The sequence below is a fragment of the Chiloscyllium plagiosum genome, chromosome 7 (assembly GCF_004010195.1).
Source record: "Chiloscyllium plagiosum isolate BGI_BamShark_2017 chromosome 7, ASM401019v2, whole genome shotgun sequence".
Classification (NCBI taxonomy): Eukaryota; Metazoa; Chordata; class Chondrichthyes; order Orectolobiformes; family Hemiscylliidae; genus Chiloscyllium; species Chiloscyllium plagiosum.
In genome coordinates, this window is record NC_057716.1 from 77665060 (window position 1) to 77680982 (window position 15923).

The following is a 15923-nucleotide window of genomic DNA, read 5'->3' on the forward strand; positions in this document are numbered from 1 at the left end:
AGTATTAAATAACTGTGGAGCTGCTCTGATCAGAGGGGATAAGTTTGCTGCTGACTCTTTGGACCATCATACAAGGGAACCCCATCATACAAGTAAGTTTTGACTGTAAAATCGTGTGATTATTTTGTTATTGCTGCTTACAGCTCCTGTAATTCATTTTATAAAGCAGAGTTTGAGGCATGAATCCCCAATTTACAAATAAATTACTGCAATTGATCTCTAACTGCCAATGAGACCTTTAAGGATTGTAAAGATCAAACATTTAAATGTGACTGATAATATACAATGTCAAGCTTCAGCCAATTAACTTTTAAATTGTAGCTAGCTGGGAATTTACAGCAAATAGACAGCAGTAGTTCAAGAAGTCAGAGCATCCTGCCTCCTGAAGGGGACACCACCTCATTACTCCCATGGATTTAAAGGGACATTCCAAAACCTGAGTAACCTGCCAAGTTCAGTGTTTGTGACATTTCTGCATAATCCTATTCAACTTCCCTTTCACTTGCTCATAATTTAGAAGAAATACCACAAGACACAATTACTTCCAAAAACATGAAGGAATATGTGTTTTGTGCATTTTTTGAGTCATTTGGAAGATTGCTACCAATGCATCCACTATCTCTGCAGCTACCTTTTTTTAGTAATCGAGCTTTGGTCAGGTATAGGTGCTTTATTGGACTTTGGTCCAATTAGTTTCTCTTGCACTTCTTTTCTTGTGATAGTTACGGTACTTATTTCTACTGTACCTTTTGCTCCTTGATTTAATATTCTTGAATGCAATTAAATCCTGTACCATGAAGACTACTGCAAAATATTTATTCAACTCCTCTGCCATTTCCTGGTTGCTCACTATTATTTCACCTACCTCATTTTGTAAGGGGCTTGGATCATCGTGGCCTTTCTCTTCTATTTTACATTTTTAAAGAAGATCTTACTGTCAACTTTTGATTATTTTGTAGTTTACCCTCATAATTTATTTTCTCCATCTTTTGTTGTTATTTGTTGCCTTTTAAAACTTGCCCAATTCTCTGATTAATCTTTGCCGCATCTGGATCATCTTTTTCTTTCAAATTAATACTGTAATTAACTTCCTTGGTTAACCATGGTCAATTGGTTTATGCCTTTTTAGAATCTTTCCTCCTCTCTGAGATATACCTGTATTCTGAATCATGAATAACTTACTTAATTGCCTGTCATTGTTTATCAACTGTCTTTTCTGCTAAACTCTTTCCCCAATCTCCACCAGCCAACTCTGTATTTATTCTTCGGTAATTACCCCTGTTTAAGTTTAAAACAGTTGTTTCCAACTCACGCTTCTCAATCTCAAGCAGAATGCTAAGTTCGACCATGTTATGGTCCCTGATTCATAGGGGATCTTTTACTTGAATTTTTTTTTCAAAATTTGCCTCATTACGGATTTCCAGGTCCAAAATAGCTTGCTCATTGGTTGGATTTTCAAAGTATTGTTCTAAGAAATAATCCCAAATAAACACAATTACTTCTTCCTTGTGGAAGAATGGTACCTTTGCCAATTTGATTAACTCAATCTACATTACGATTTAAGTCAGTCATGATTGATACATGCTTTGTACTCTTTTGTACATGCCCTCATTACCTCAGGTTCCAGAGTATAACAGCTGTTAAGGGGTCATTAGATTACTCCCACCAGTGTTTTCTTCCCTTGTTATTTCTTATCTCCAAGCAAATGATTTCTACATCTTCCACTTCAAGATCATTTCTTGTTATCAAACTCTTTTTTCCTCCAATACGAATATTTTAAACCACCAGCCTCCTGTGAGTCCTTTCCAAACCCACATATCTCTAAATGTTTAGCTTGCAGATTTGTTCTCATTATTTTCATTTCCTCTTATTAATATTATTCAGAAAACTCTAAACTTAACTGTTTTGCTCACTATTTGGTATTTGATAAATGTCGCTTCATACAGCTGTTTTTTCGAGAAGTGATTTCTCTTAAATTTTTACAGCTGTTCACGTAAGAAGAACAATCCCTTCGGATCTGGTGCCTGTGCTTTTTCAATTTGCTCCTCATTGTAGAGATATGTAACCTAGAGATTACCTTTACAATCTTCGCACAGACTACAGCTTTTACAACTTAAAATAATGAAAATATGTATATTTAATTATGAAGCAAAAAAAGACTAAAATTGATAAAACAGTATATCACAGATGAATGTAATTTCTTTTTATTTCAAGTTTGTGCTGCTCTTTCAAAAATCAACCAGATTACCCTTCTCGTCAATTCTTTCTCTATAATCTTGCATTTATTTCTCCTTCAAATCTTAATAAGGCCACCAAAACCTATGCCCAACATTCTACCTGGCAGCACATTCCCAATCTTAGAATTTTGTTATGAAATAATCCTTCTTCCTGTTTCCTCTGGTTCTTTGGTTAATTACCATAACATTTGTGCCCATGACTATTGGCTCATCAGCCTGTGGTAACCACTCCACCTTATTCTCGCTATCTAAACCCTTTATTAAATCTCCCCTTAGCTTACTTTGTTCTGGCAAGGACAGGCCACAGTTATTCAGTCTATCCAACCATTCTCCCTCTCATCCCAGGAAGCACTCTAATTAAATGTCAGCAAGTATTTTTATGAATGTTAACTATAACTTATTACCTTTTGTACTTTCTGACTCTATTTATGATGCCCAGGATTTAATATACTTTACTAAACTGACAAATTGCATTCAAAGATTTATTAGTTTGTCATTCATGGAATGTGGTATCACTGGCAAGGCACAAACATAGCTGAAAAATGTTTTGCTGGAAAAGCGCAGCAGGTCAGGCAGCATCCAAGGCGCAGGAGAATCAACGTTTCGGGCATAAGCCCTTCTTCAGGAATGAGGAAGGTGTGCCAAGCAGGCTAAGATAAAAGGTAGGGAGGAGGGACTTGGGGGATGGGTGTTGGGAATGCGATAGGTGGGAGGAGGTTAAGGTGAGGGTGATAGGCCTGAGAGGGGGTGGGGGTGGAGAGGTCGGTTCAGCCACAGGGCGGTTGGGTTGGTTGGTGCGGGTGTCCCAGAGGTGTTCTCTGAAATGTTCCGCAAGTAGGCGGCCTGTCTCCCCAATGTAGAGGAGGCCACATCAGGTGCAGTGGATGCAGTAAATGATGTGTGTGGAGGTGCATGTGAATTTGTGACGGGTGTGGAAGGATCCCTTGGGGCCTTGGAGGGAATTGAGGGGGGAGGTGTGGGCACACGTTTTGCATTTCTTGCGGTTGCAGGGGAAGGTGCCAGGAGTGGAGGTTGGGTTGGTGGAGGGGTGTGGACCAACCCAACCTCCACTCCCTCATCAAGTCCACACGCCCCACCAACCCAACCAAATAACTTTGTGATTTTCTCATTTAATCCATGTCCTTCAATTTTGCTAACAAACCGAATATGTGTATTTCATCAAGTCGGTTTTGAAAGTCAAAGATACCCAACATGAGCTGCACTGCTATCTTCAACCAACTCTGTTACTTCATAAATAAAGGGCAAATCAGTCAAACATAATTTAACCGTAATTAATCCACACTAGCATTGCTTTATTAAGTCATTATTGGTCAAAAGGGTTTTAGAAAATAATGTTTCTAAAAGGCTTCCTCACTGCTGACATTGAACTAACTAGCCTGTGATTGCCAGATTTATTCTTCTCACTTTTTTGAAGGTGCAATCCTCCTGTTACCTGACATCTCAGGTCGATTGGAAGATTGTGGCCATCAGTTTGTCAGTTTCTATCCTTACTTCCTTCAGCAGTGTAGGGTGCATCCAATCTGGTTCAGGTGATTTAATAACTTCAAATACTGCCAGCCTTTCTGATGCGTCTTCTATTTGATCCAGTATCACAATATCCTTATTTACCACAGCTGCCATAATTCCCCAAGACTGTTGTCACTTCAAAAAATTATTTATTCGGTTTGGCAACTTGAGGTCACAAAAAATATGAAAGAAATATGGTCTTTCTTTAATTTTTTCTTCATACTTAATGGAGCAGACCATTAGTCTTAACAGAACAGATTTACGAGGGTGCATCTTAATAATTAAATGAGGTTACAAGGTAAGCTTACAGTGTTAGTTTTAGTCTACTTCTGTAAAGCATGAATGGGCCAATTAGTCTGTCTTGTAAATATCTATGTGGAGTAAAAGGTTAACTACAATTTTACTTTAAGAATATCTATTGTGCATGACTAAGATGCTGTGTTATATTAACATTAGATCATCTGACACTAGAGCCTGAGTCTGTCGATATCTGAAAGGTGACTTGCCTTACCATATCTCATTCAGATTTGTGTTTACTAAATCTTGTAAATATTCACTTATAAGAGTGTAGACCTGACCTTATTCGATTCCATATTTCTTCTATGACTCTACAAACATAGCTGCACTTCAAAAATTCAGTCTTGGAAATTATTTTCCAAGCAACTGAAGAGAAATTGATTGAAGAAACTGTGCCAATTGTTGTAATAGTCTGCTGTATTCTTAATTAGAATACATTTGGGATCTTTTGATCCAAAAAATAATATGGTTTGATACCTTGATTGACTAATTTATGGGAACCTTTTAATTGGACCTCTCCAGATGGAACTTTTTTTTTGTTGGACATTTGGTTGTAAATTTATGTTTTCAAATTCTGGAATCAAAGCCCAAGTTAAATCAATCACAATTTTCACTAAGTTACTTGCATTCTTAAAGTTTGCTGAGGAAACAATACACAGGTTGTTCTGCTATAATGCCTGTTTCATCATGAATTTGCTGTAACGTGATTGACAAATAGGGGATGCTATTTCTAAAGCACGAACTTTCAAAAGGTATGTTGGCTGTAGCACAATCGCATTGCCAACGTTTTAATTGCTATTTGTATCGTGCGATTCTCGAATAGTGCAGGGTTACACAGGAACACGACTATTGCAGTATAGATGAAGTGCCTGTAAATTAGATACTCGAACACAAAAAAGAAAGTAATGTAGATTTGTTCCTACGGATTGTTAGTTTTAAAAAAATGAAACAATGTAAAGGAGTGACAGTAAAGGACTGCAAGCAGAGTATCCTGGTAAAAAAATTAGGCAATACTTTGTAATCAGTAGTAAAGCAACAATGATTGCTGCTGCCCTTGAAGAAAGCTACCAACAAAGCCATATTAATCTCTGGTGTAAACAACAACTTTATCCCATATTAGTTCGAAGCCAGTGAAGCTATTGGCATCTCAAGGCATCTAGCAACAGTAATGTAATCAAGCAGGCTAATCTGTCATTCACATGGAAGCATTCTCACAGATAGCAAACCAGGTAGTAAAATGCATTGATGATCTTTTAATTTTGTAAGTTAATTTCACAAAGAGTGAAATAAATGATTGGGACATATACTTTGGAGCTAGAATGCCCAGAAAAAAAAAATTGAAAATATAAATTTGAAAAATTTGGAATATTTTTCTGAATGGAAAAAAATAGACAAATATGAAACTATTTTTCCAGAACATGTGAGATTTCCAGTCATGGTGGAAAAGCTATGCTGATCAAAATCTAATTATACCTGCAAGAGCTACAACTATCTGGGGGAAGTTTCAATAATGATATGATGGAATAAAAGGAAAATTTCTCATTACTCCAGTCTTTTCTAAATGATTGCATTGTGGAAGGATTTCAACAGTGTACTGTGTGCAGAATTTTGGAATCACCAAAATCAACTTTTAAATGATCAAGCTCAACTGTTCCTGTGTAGACTCCTGAAGTCGCTATGAGTTTCAGAGTAGTAATGAATGCAGATGCTGACATTTTCTGTGTCATTACCACTGCAGAATCCAGGATATAGTTTTATTTGAGACTGTGTTTCTGATTTATCACCCATAACAACTGAGCTGAAATTGACAAATCCTGTTGGCTCAGGGCACAAAAAATCTCACTGGACTCAAAGAAAGTGTAAGGCTTAAGGAAAATTAAAGCGTACTTCAGAATTTTCAGGAGAGTTTCACCTCGAGTGCTGAACATTGCCTGAGGTGAGCACAGCAAGTAATATTAGGCGCAGAATGTTATACAACAGCAATACAATCCATCTAATTATACACCCATTTAAATTAATGAAAAGTAAATTGGGAAGATTCAAAATTTCCTCTCTTTCCTCCAGGTGATGCTTAATGCCCAAATAGTTACAACAAAAACATACCCTTTCACTTTTCAAAATCAGCAGAAAATTTTGATTGAGAAGATGGGTGGCATGGTGGTTAGTACTGCTGCCTCACAGCGCCAGAGACCCAGGTTCAATTCCCGCATCAGGCAACTTTCTGTGTGGAGTTTGCACATTCTCCCCGTGTCTGCGTGGGTTTCCTATGGGTGCTCCGGTTCCCTCCCACAGTCAAAAAATGTGCAGGTTAGGTGAATTGGCCATGCTAAATTGCCTGTAGTGTGAGGTGAAGGGGAATGGGTCTGCGTGGGTTGTTCTTCGGAGGGTTGGTGTGGGCTTGTTGGGCCGAAGGGCCTGTTTCCACACTGTACGTAATCTAATCTTTAAAAAAAACATAGCAATAAGTGTACTAAAATCTCAGCAACATTCATTGTCATTAAGTCTGTTATTAGGACAACTGACAGAAGACAAAGGTCAATATAATATGCCATAAGTAACCAAGTTTAAATGAATATGAATGAAAACAAAATAAAAAAAAAACAAAAATCAGAACAAAATTTCAGAAATAAATACAGATCAAAATGTGATGTTTTAATAATATTTGAAGTTATTTTGTGCTGGAAGACCAAGTAACTTAACTAATTAAACTGAAGGAAAAATAATAGCAAATTAAAATACAAGGCCTCAAAGAAATAGGAAAATTGTATAAGATTCATAGAGTCATAGAATTTTACAGTACTGAAGGACATACTTTTGCCCATTATGTCTGTACCGGATCCTGCTAGTTCTACGCAGCTTGTCCCATTCTCCAGCCGAATCTCCTGTAAATTTGTCCTTTCAAATATATATTCAGCTCTCTTTTGAAGCCTCCTATGACATCTGCCTTAGCTAGTCTCCCAAGCAAGGCATTCCTAAATCCTAACAACTCTCTGAGTAAGGATATTTCTGCTCATCTCACTTCTGCCTCTCTTGCTGACAATCTTGAAATTGTGATCACCCTAGTTACTGATGGACCAACTCGTGGAAACAGAATATCTTTCTTTCCTGTCAAAATTGTTCAAAATTTTGAACACTTCAGTAAGGTCACCTCTAAGTCTTCTCTGCTCCAAGGAAAATTATCCCAATTTCTTTAATCTTCCCTTGTATCTAAAATCCCTCATTCACAGTATAATTTGAATAAATTTCCTTTGCACTGTTTCTGAGGCTTTAAAATCCATCCTTCATTAAAGTGACCAGAATGGAACAGAATACTCCAAATGTGATCTGATCAATGATTTGTCAAGGTGCAGCATCACTTCCTTGCTTTTATACTCTATGCCTCTATGTATAAACCCAAGGATCCTATAAGCCTTCTTTAATTTGAGGCGGTATGGTGGATCAGTGGTTTGTGCTGTTGCCTCACACCACCAGGAACCTGGGCTTGAATCCACCCTTCGGCGACTGTCTATGAGGCGTTTGCACATTCTCCCTGTGTCTTCATGGGCTTCCTCCAGGTGCTCTGGTTTTCTCCCACAGTCCAAAGTTGTGTAGGTTAGGTAGATTAGCCATGCTGAATTCAGTCCAGGGATGTTGCAGGCTAGGTGGGTTGGCCATGGGAAATGCAGGGTTACAAGGATGGGGTGGGTCTGGATGGGATGCTCTTCAGAGGGTCAGTGTGTACACATGGGCCTAATATAGGGATTCTATACTTCTATGAACTACTGTTTCAACCTATCTGGCCAGCTTTGGAGAATCTTGAGGGCCTTCTGTTCTTTTATCCTTCCAAAGTTGTACATTGAGCCTGGATTGTCTGTCATTGCTTTTTCTATCACCTCACATTTTTCTGCATTGAAATTCATGTTCCAGGGTGTCTGCCCATTTTGCCAACTTGTCAAAGATCGTCTGAAGTCATTCAATGTTAACCTCATAATTCACTATTCTCCCATCTGCCATCTGCAATTCGTATTTGTCTGCAAATTTAGAGATTTTGTCCTCAATACTCATCTCCAAACTGCTTATATAAATCAGAAAAAGCAATTGTCCCAACATCTCAAGGATACTGCTTTCAAGTCGTCTCTAGTCTAAGAAATGCCCATCTATATCTACCCTCTGTTTGCTAAAATACGTGAAATTAAAGTTAAATTGACTAAAATTCAGCATGATAAATGGAAAAAAACTTGTAAGCACAATTATGGAGAACATAGGTAAATGCTTCAAAAATATTCAAGTTAAAAACTGACTAGAGAAAATGAGACAAAGCAATTTGCTTCTATTTGCTTTCTAATTGTTTGCATGGCAGAATGGTGAGAAACCTCAAGGCATGCCTCAACAAACTTTGGGTCGAAATTACTATGTTCAACAAGAGAAAATCCAACTGATTTCCTTTGGTATTCATTGGTATTGTTGTTGCTGGTGAATCCTCACGATCAACATCGTGGTGTTCCCATTAACCAGTAACTACAATGGATCAGCCATACACATACTGTAGCTATAATAACAGGTCAGAGACTGGGAGTGCAGTAATAAATTACTTATTTCTTGTCCAATGAAAGCCTGTCCACCATCTACAAGGCACAATTCAAGAGTGTGATGAAATACTTTTCATTTATCTAGATGTGTGCAGCTCCAACAACACTCATGAAACATTACATCATCTTGGTCAAAGTAATATGCTTGATTGGGACCCCATCTGACATCTTCAATGTTTACTCCTTCTGCCACCGAAGCACAATTTAACAGTATGTACCATCTACAAGATACACCATAATGATTTAGCAAGACCCCATAGGCAACTCATTCCAAGCCCATCCACCCCTAGAAGAACAAGGGCAGCAAGCACATGAGGAAATGACAACCTGCAAATTCCCCTCCAAGCTACAAACCTGACTTGGAACTATATTACCTTCCTTCATTGTTACTGGGCCAAACTCTGGAACTCTTCTGAAAAGCACCATGGGTATACCTGCATTGCATGAGCTGCAATGGTTTAAGCAAGGTGCTTATCACTGCCTTCTCAATAACACTTAGGGATGTGCAACTCATGCTGTCCTAACTAGTGATACATCCAACTTGTATATGGAATCTGTTTCAGTCTTATCAGATCAACTTTTATTAAACAGCTTGATATTAATTAGTACCAAACTGGTAATGCCATCCAGCATGCCAATAAAAATAATGTTAAAAATCACACGACATCAGGTTATAGTCCAACAGGTTTAATTGGAAGCACAGTAGCTTTCAGAGCGATGCTCCTTCATTAGGTGGTAGTCCACCTGATGAAGGAGCGTCGCTCCGAAAGCTAGTGTGCTTCCAATTAAACCTGTTGGACTATAACCTGGTGTTGTGTGATTTTTAACTTTGTACACTCCAGTCTAACACCGGCATCTCCAAATCATGATAAAAATAACAAGTTGAAAAAACCGAAATAGACAACAAGAAATGTAACATTGCGATTTATGGTTTCAAAATAAGTAAAATTGACCAAAAAATATTTCTTGAATAACAATGCCCCTTTTATATATATTTTCAGGGTGTAGTTTTCATATCCGTCTGTCAGTGCTGGAATTGATTATGAGAGCATGATGTTGACACTAGTAGGTGAGAAAGTGAAATATATTCTGACGTACACACTTATACGTCTTACTTAGAGTGATGGGAGGAAGAAATTATTCTAAAAGTTCATCAAAAGGCCTGCAATATTCACAATATTTCATGCCATTCTTAAATCCTTTAGTTTTATAAAGAGAAGTGTTTGTGAATAGTCAAAAGGTATTTTGAGAGTTATTTTTTATCTAGAATGATCAATATTGGGAAATACAGAATGACTCACCATAAGGCAGTGCTGTCGGAGAGTCCACATCAACACATGTTCCATTAATCATATTCTTTCCATCTGGACATAAACATGTTACACCAGTAGGATTCAGCAAACAAAGCCAATCACAGTTCCTTTTATTGCAAGGATTTGGCACTGTGGAACAAAAAGAAAGTACATGTTACTGACAGCCTTAATGATTCAAAATATCCTGATACAGGATACTCGATTCACACTGAATTTTGTTTCATCAAGCTGTTACTTACAATCTTGCTGTTTATACTGATGGAACACCACTGTAGCTGAGGCATCATTGAGGCCTGACACCAAGTATTCAAAGTGAGTGTGTCCAAATTTGTGAACTTTAAAAACACGACTGTTGGTGTGTGTTACTCCGTAAATATAATCTTCAAAGACATCAATACTGAATGGATTTAGGATACCTCCAAAGAAAAAAGTAAATATTCTTAAAACTTTACTCACGTGAAAAATGGACGTAATTAAATTAACTAATTTTTAAAAACTTTTTTCTGTTAAATTCACAACAATTAAAGAACTAAGGAAGTGAAATGTGTGCTACCTTGTTTAATGCTGGCAACAACAACTGAATTACTACCATCAAAGCGGACACTGCCGACAATTGAAAGCTTGGCATCTGCCCAGTATAAACGTTGATTGAAATGATCAAGGGCCAGTCCTAAACAGGAAAAAGAATGCAACATTTACAAGTGGGTATTACAATTATAGTGCTCACTTTTTTTCTTTTTGTAAATATATTTTCCATAATTTTCTTATTAATTACTCTCCAAGATTTGTTTACAAATTTATATGCATTTATTTTCTGTGCAAGATGTATGCGGAAACCAAAAAAAAAGTTAATCCACTTTATTCTGAAGATCTACCAGCAGATGTATGACTGAAAAAAAGACATATCGATTTTTAAAATCTCTATGCTTTAAAGGGGCAAAACATATTCTCCAGAAAATGTGTATTTAATCAGTGTTTTTCAGATACTTGAGTGAAACTGAAGGACCTAAAAATTTATCAAAGCTTGACTTATTTTCTTGGCACTGCCAGGGAAAATGTTGATGCAATGTGCTATAAACAATAAAGTTTGAGGAATTTTGATTTGCCTTCATTTAACTGGGGTGTGTGAATTATGGACTGCATTGGGCACACCACCGGGAATATCCTGAGATAGGACTCATGCCAATCACCTATAGCTTGGTTGGTAAGACGACATCAAATGGTATTCTGGGTGGCGACACCTCAAAGGGAGCTGTTAAGGCACTATCGCAGTGATGTCAACCAGTTAGTGGAGGAACAGAGGAAATGTGCACATGAAGAATGAAGTTGTGTGATTAAGATAATCATACAGTAATTAATACAGCAAATATTGTGTGCAAAATAAACTGACTGTATTCCATGATTGTCCTCATTATTTGAAATGGCAAAGATAAAGGCCTAGCTTGACAAAAGCAGAATTTCTTATTAGACTAATCATGCCAAACAACAGCTTATGAATAAGAATACTAAGCTATTATCCCCACCTGGTTAGGGGATGCAAAGTTTTCTTTTGAATCAATTATGTGAAATACATGTTGCTGCGATTCACACAATGAGTGCATCAGTTCACATGTTAACACACAATGTATTTTTCCACTCTCAGTATCACTCTGCTGAATGAGATAGATCTCAAATAGACCTGTTAAGTTGAAACTGAGCATCCATGAAGCTGTATGGGCTATCAGCAAAAGTAGAATTGTTATTGAACAACAATTGGTAACTCCATGGCATGGCATAGATCCCATTCTCCTTCAATGGAAAGTGAAGGAGGGCATGCTGGGACCGGTACCCTGGCATGCCAAAAAATGACATACTAACCTGGCAAACCTATACATGTGTCTAATTGCATGTCAAACAGTGAAAGTAGCATACAGAAGGCAAAATATATAACCCCACAATCAATGGTAAGTTCTCAGGTTCACAGTCCTATCAACTCAGTTATGAATGAGGGCGGACAATTAAAGAACTGAAGAAGGAGAAGGCTTCATAAGTATCCATATTATTAATGGGGAGCCCAGAACATCAGTGCAAAAAACCAAGGCCAAAGCATTTGCAAGATTCTTCAGTCGGATGGATGATTCATCTCGACTTCTTCCTAAAATCACTAGCATCATAGATGCCAACCAGCTAATTTGAATTATTCCAAGTGACATAACAAGATGGTCACAGACATAGGATACTGCAATGACTATGGGTCCTGATAATGTTCTGGCAACAAAGACTTGTGTTTTAGAACTAGCGATGTCCCTAGCCAAATTAGTTCAATTCAGCTAAACCACTGGTATCTGCCCAATAATGAGGAATGTACCCCACATACATCTTGTAAACAAAAAAGCAGGAAAACCTAACCCAGCCAATTACCACGTATAATTCTAATCTCATTTATCAGCAAACTGATGTGAGGGATCATAGAACACACTATTAAATGGCACTTGCTCAGCAATAACCTGCTCACTGATGCTCAGTGTGGGCTCCACTAGGAGTCGTCAGCTTCTGATATAATTACAGTCCAGGTCCAAAAACAAATAAAATTGCTGAACTCAAGAGGTGAGGGAAGAGTGACTACCCTTGACAGTTTGGCAACATTGATGAGAGTTTGGCATCAAGAAGTCCCAGTGAAAATGGAATGAAGGGGAATGAGGGAGAAATGTTCATCTGGTTGGAGTCATGCCTGGTACAATGGATGACAGTCGGGCTGTTGAAGATCCATGATCTCAGTCCAAGGACATCATTGTGGAAGTTCTTCAGATTTGATGCAATTGTCATCTTCAGAATTGATAAAGAAACTCAGTGGCTTCTGCTCCACCTAAAGACTGTATGGCATCATCAGATTTTAATGCAGTTTCAACATTACCTCTTTCATAATCATTGCATTATGCAAAACTAGGAATGGACAATAGATTTACCAGTGATTCATACCCTCGATGAATGAATTAGATTGAAGAAGAGAAAAGCTTTGTTTTCTAAAACCGATCAGAGTTGTTTGCCTTCTCTTCCAACACCTCAAGTACAGAAGATTGCCTTAAGGTTAAAATTACATGACCAAATGGGAATTAACCATGATGGTCCATTATCAGCATGTGGTCATAATTAAAGTGAAACCTTATATGGGTTGTGAAAGCCGTAACCAGTCTATTTGGGTAGTGTTGCACATTTTATGTCACTGATTGTGTTCTTGACTTCACAGAATCCTGTAATGTGAAGGGTCTTTTCATTCTGCTGCTAAACATCTGCAGAAGAAATATTGCTTTTTTCCCTAGTGAACAAAGTATCCATGTATTATCTGATTTCAGAGATATCCCTTGTGAAATCTTGGACTGAGCTTGAGGTAGTTAAAAAAAACAGTGCTATGGTAAACCTGACTATTACTGGCTGCGCTGTCCTTGTGAAAGAGGTTGTTTGCAGATCAAAAAACACATTACCTCTGTCTCTTTGCTAAAGTAGACTCTGAAAAGATAAATTCCATCAGATATTCCAAGATATTTGTGCCAGCATCTACAAAAATGGCTGCATGGGGAATAGCTGAAGGGCACAATCCTTTAATGCAATGAAATGAGGTTCCATCTCTCTTTCTATCCTTTGTTTTCTTTACTTGAGTATCACAAAATGAGATTATCGATTATAATTCTTACTCCAAAAACAATTGGGACTAGTGAGGATAAATGAGTAAAAGTTTTGATAATTAATTAAGAAAACAAAGACTGATCAATTTTCTTGCCACAACTCAGAGTTGAATTGAGGAGTTGTTTCCTATATAATTCTATAGAACTTGAGCATTGCTGAAAAATAACACATTTTGTTGACTTTTTTTTGTCTTGTACTCATCAGGACAATTCACAAGAAGTGCCAAGGTAAAGGAGAAAAGCATTAATGCTAAACGAGAGGAGAATGCTGATTGGTTGGTGAGTGGACTCTGGTTGATAACACCTCTACAGCCTTTCCCTTGGTACCATATTTTCTCATGCTCCTATTCAGCATTGCAATTCAAACCAGAAGCTGATTTATTCAAGGCCCTGTCACAAAGATTTATCAAACCTTTTGGTGATTGCATCAGGTTGGCAGAGTCCTTCAGCATTTTTTGTATGTACCCAAGTCAAAATTTCTGACATCATGTTTAAAAATAAAGCAGAAATTTGTTAATTCTGACATTCCAGATATTTATACTACCTGTAGGCCATTGTAGGTCCTTATGTATGAGAATTCTTCGCAAAGTTCCATCCATTGCAGATTGTTCTATTTTGGGCTGTTTACCATAGTCTGTCCAGTACATCATTCTGAAACCATTACAAATAAATATGTCAAAAACAATGCATTTAAAACAGATAGAACAGCATAGCCATTGTAACTCTGTTGCCTTTCACAAATGAAATTCTAAATTGAACTTAGTTGGCAACATGGAGGAATGTTATTTACATAATTTTGAGAACAGCTAGTCAAACAAGAAAGACTCCAGCTATCCAATCTAATTAGTTAAACACACAAAGGCTGCTATTTCAAATAATCAATTAGATAAAGCATCACCAGCTGGTATAAGTGAGAGGAACAATTCCCGTTGCTGTACAGGTCATTCCTTCTTCTCTGAATCTTGACACTAGGTACAATGACCAAGAAACTGTGCAGCCTCTTCCTTGGTCTGGGAGTCACCCTGAAATACTGTCTTTTGGCTAATTCACTCGACATATTCAGTGTAACTGGCTAGTTAGAGCCTATGTACTCTGTGAGATTTGCTTGTAAACAGCAATCAGCTCTGTCTGTAGGCATCCATTTTAGAAATTGCAGGCAATTTAAATTACACAATTTGAAAATTTGACCGACATTATGTGCAAAGCAAAACAAATGGAAAAGAAAGCATACTGTTTTAAATCTCATATCAGAATAAATTCATACACCTTGTTCTCAGCCTAAGATATCATGGATGACAGAATTAATGAAGGATCTAATTAATGTTGTCTGGAATGAAAGAAGCCTTTCTAATTTTGAATACTTAAAATATACCACCAGTTCTTCACCAGAGACTCTCACTGGTGATGTTACCTAGTATGGTGACGAAACGTCTGAAAACCTTCAAACTCAGCGAGCTAATTTACATACTTATCATCAACCTGAGCTACAAATCTTCTTAAAAATCGCTACCTTAAAATAAACTTTTATTTGGCAAACCATTATTCTTTGTCACAGCTAATTGCATTCAAATGAAGAATAGAAATGACAACCATCAGTGTAAACAGAATTCAGTGCCAAAACTTGTCTGAGAGTGAGGATATTTTTGAAAGAAATTAAAAAATGGTGAAAAAATGCATCTGCGTCTGAAACAAATCGGCAAATTAACTTATTACTTTCAAGATGCAACAAATTTTGATTTTCTCTTCTGTTTCAGATGCTGCCTGACCTTTTATGTATTTCCACCATTTTCTGGTTTATTTCAGACTTCTGGCATTTGACATTGTAAATTGTGAAGTATTTCAGAATGGTTAAAGCTAGTACAATTTGCTGTATTGGCAGTCAACTAATGTTAGCTATTCTCTGGGAAGTGTGCATATTGGTTTTCTGAGTAGAGATAGAACAGCTCTTAATAAGACAGAAGATATAGCACTGTACCCTCTGTTTGGGTCAAGAGCAATTGCACAGGGTTTGTCCATCATCCCAGATACAATTCTTTTATACTTTTGTCCATTAATCTTAGCCACATAGATGACATTTCGGAAAGAATCAGTCCAATAGATATTCTCAGCTACCCAGTCAACTGCGATGCCCTGTGGTGCTTGGAAGCCAGGGATCTAAAATAGAAATGAAAATGACATTACATTTGCCTTTAGGAGGTTGGAGTTGTACATTTTTCTAGAAGAGTATTTTCTAAGAATACCTCAGATACAGTGCTCCTTTTAATAAGTCTGATGATTTTTTTGGTCTGCAGCTCAAGTGTTAAGCAATACATATTGGAA

At 37.3% G+C, this 15923-nt stretch overlaps 1 protein-coding gene across 1 annotated transcript in view; it reads right to left on the reverse strand.

Moving 5' to 3' along the window:
* Positions 1 to 15923, reverse strand: part of LOC122551725 (low-density lipoprotein receptor-related protein 1-like) — a 1892490-nt gene that overhangs the window by 56510 nt on the left and 1820057 nt on the right. The window contains exons 77-81 of the mRNA XM_043694091.1: positions 15580 to 15758; positions 14149 to 14255; positions 10496 to 10612; positions 10182 to 10358; positions 9931 to 10071 (exon numbers count right to left, since the gene is read on the reverse strand). Of these exons, the coding sequence (XP_043550026.1) occupies positions 9931 to 10071; positions 10182 to 10358; positions 10496 to 10612; positions 14149 to 14255; positions 15580 to 15758 (721 nt within the window). The remainder of the gene's footprint in view (positions 1 to 9930; positions 10072 to 10181; positions 10359 to 10495; positions 10613 to 14148; positions 14256 to 15579; positions 15759 to 15923) is intronic.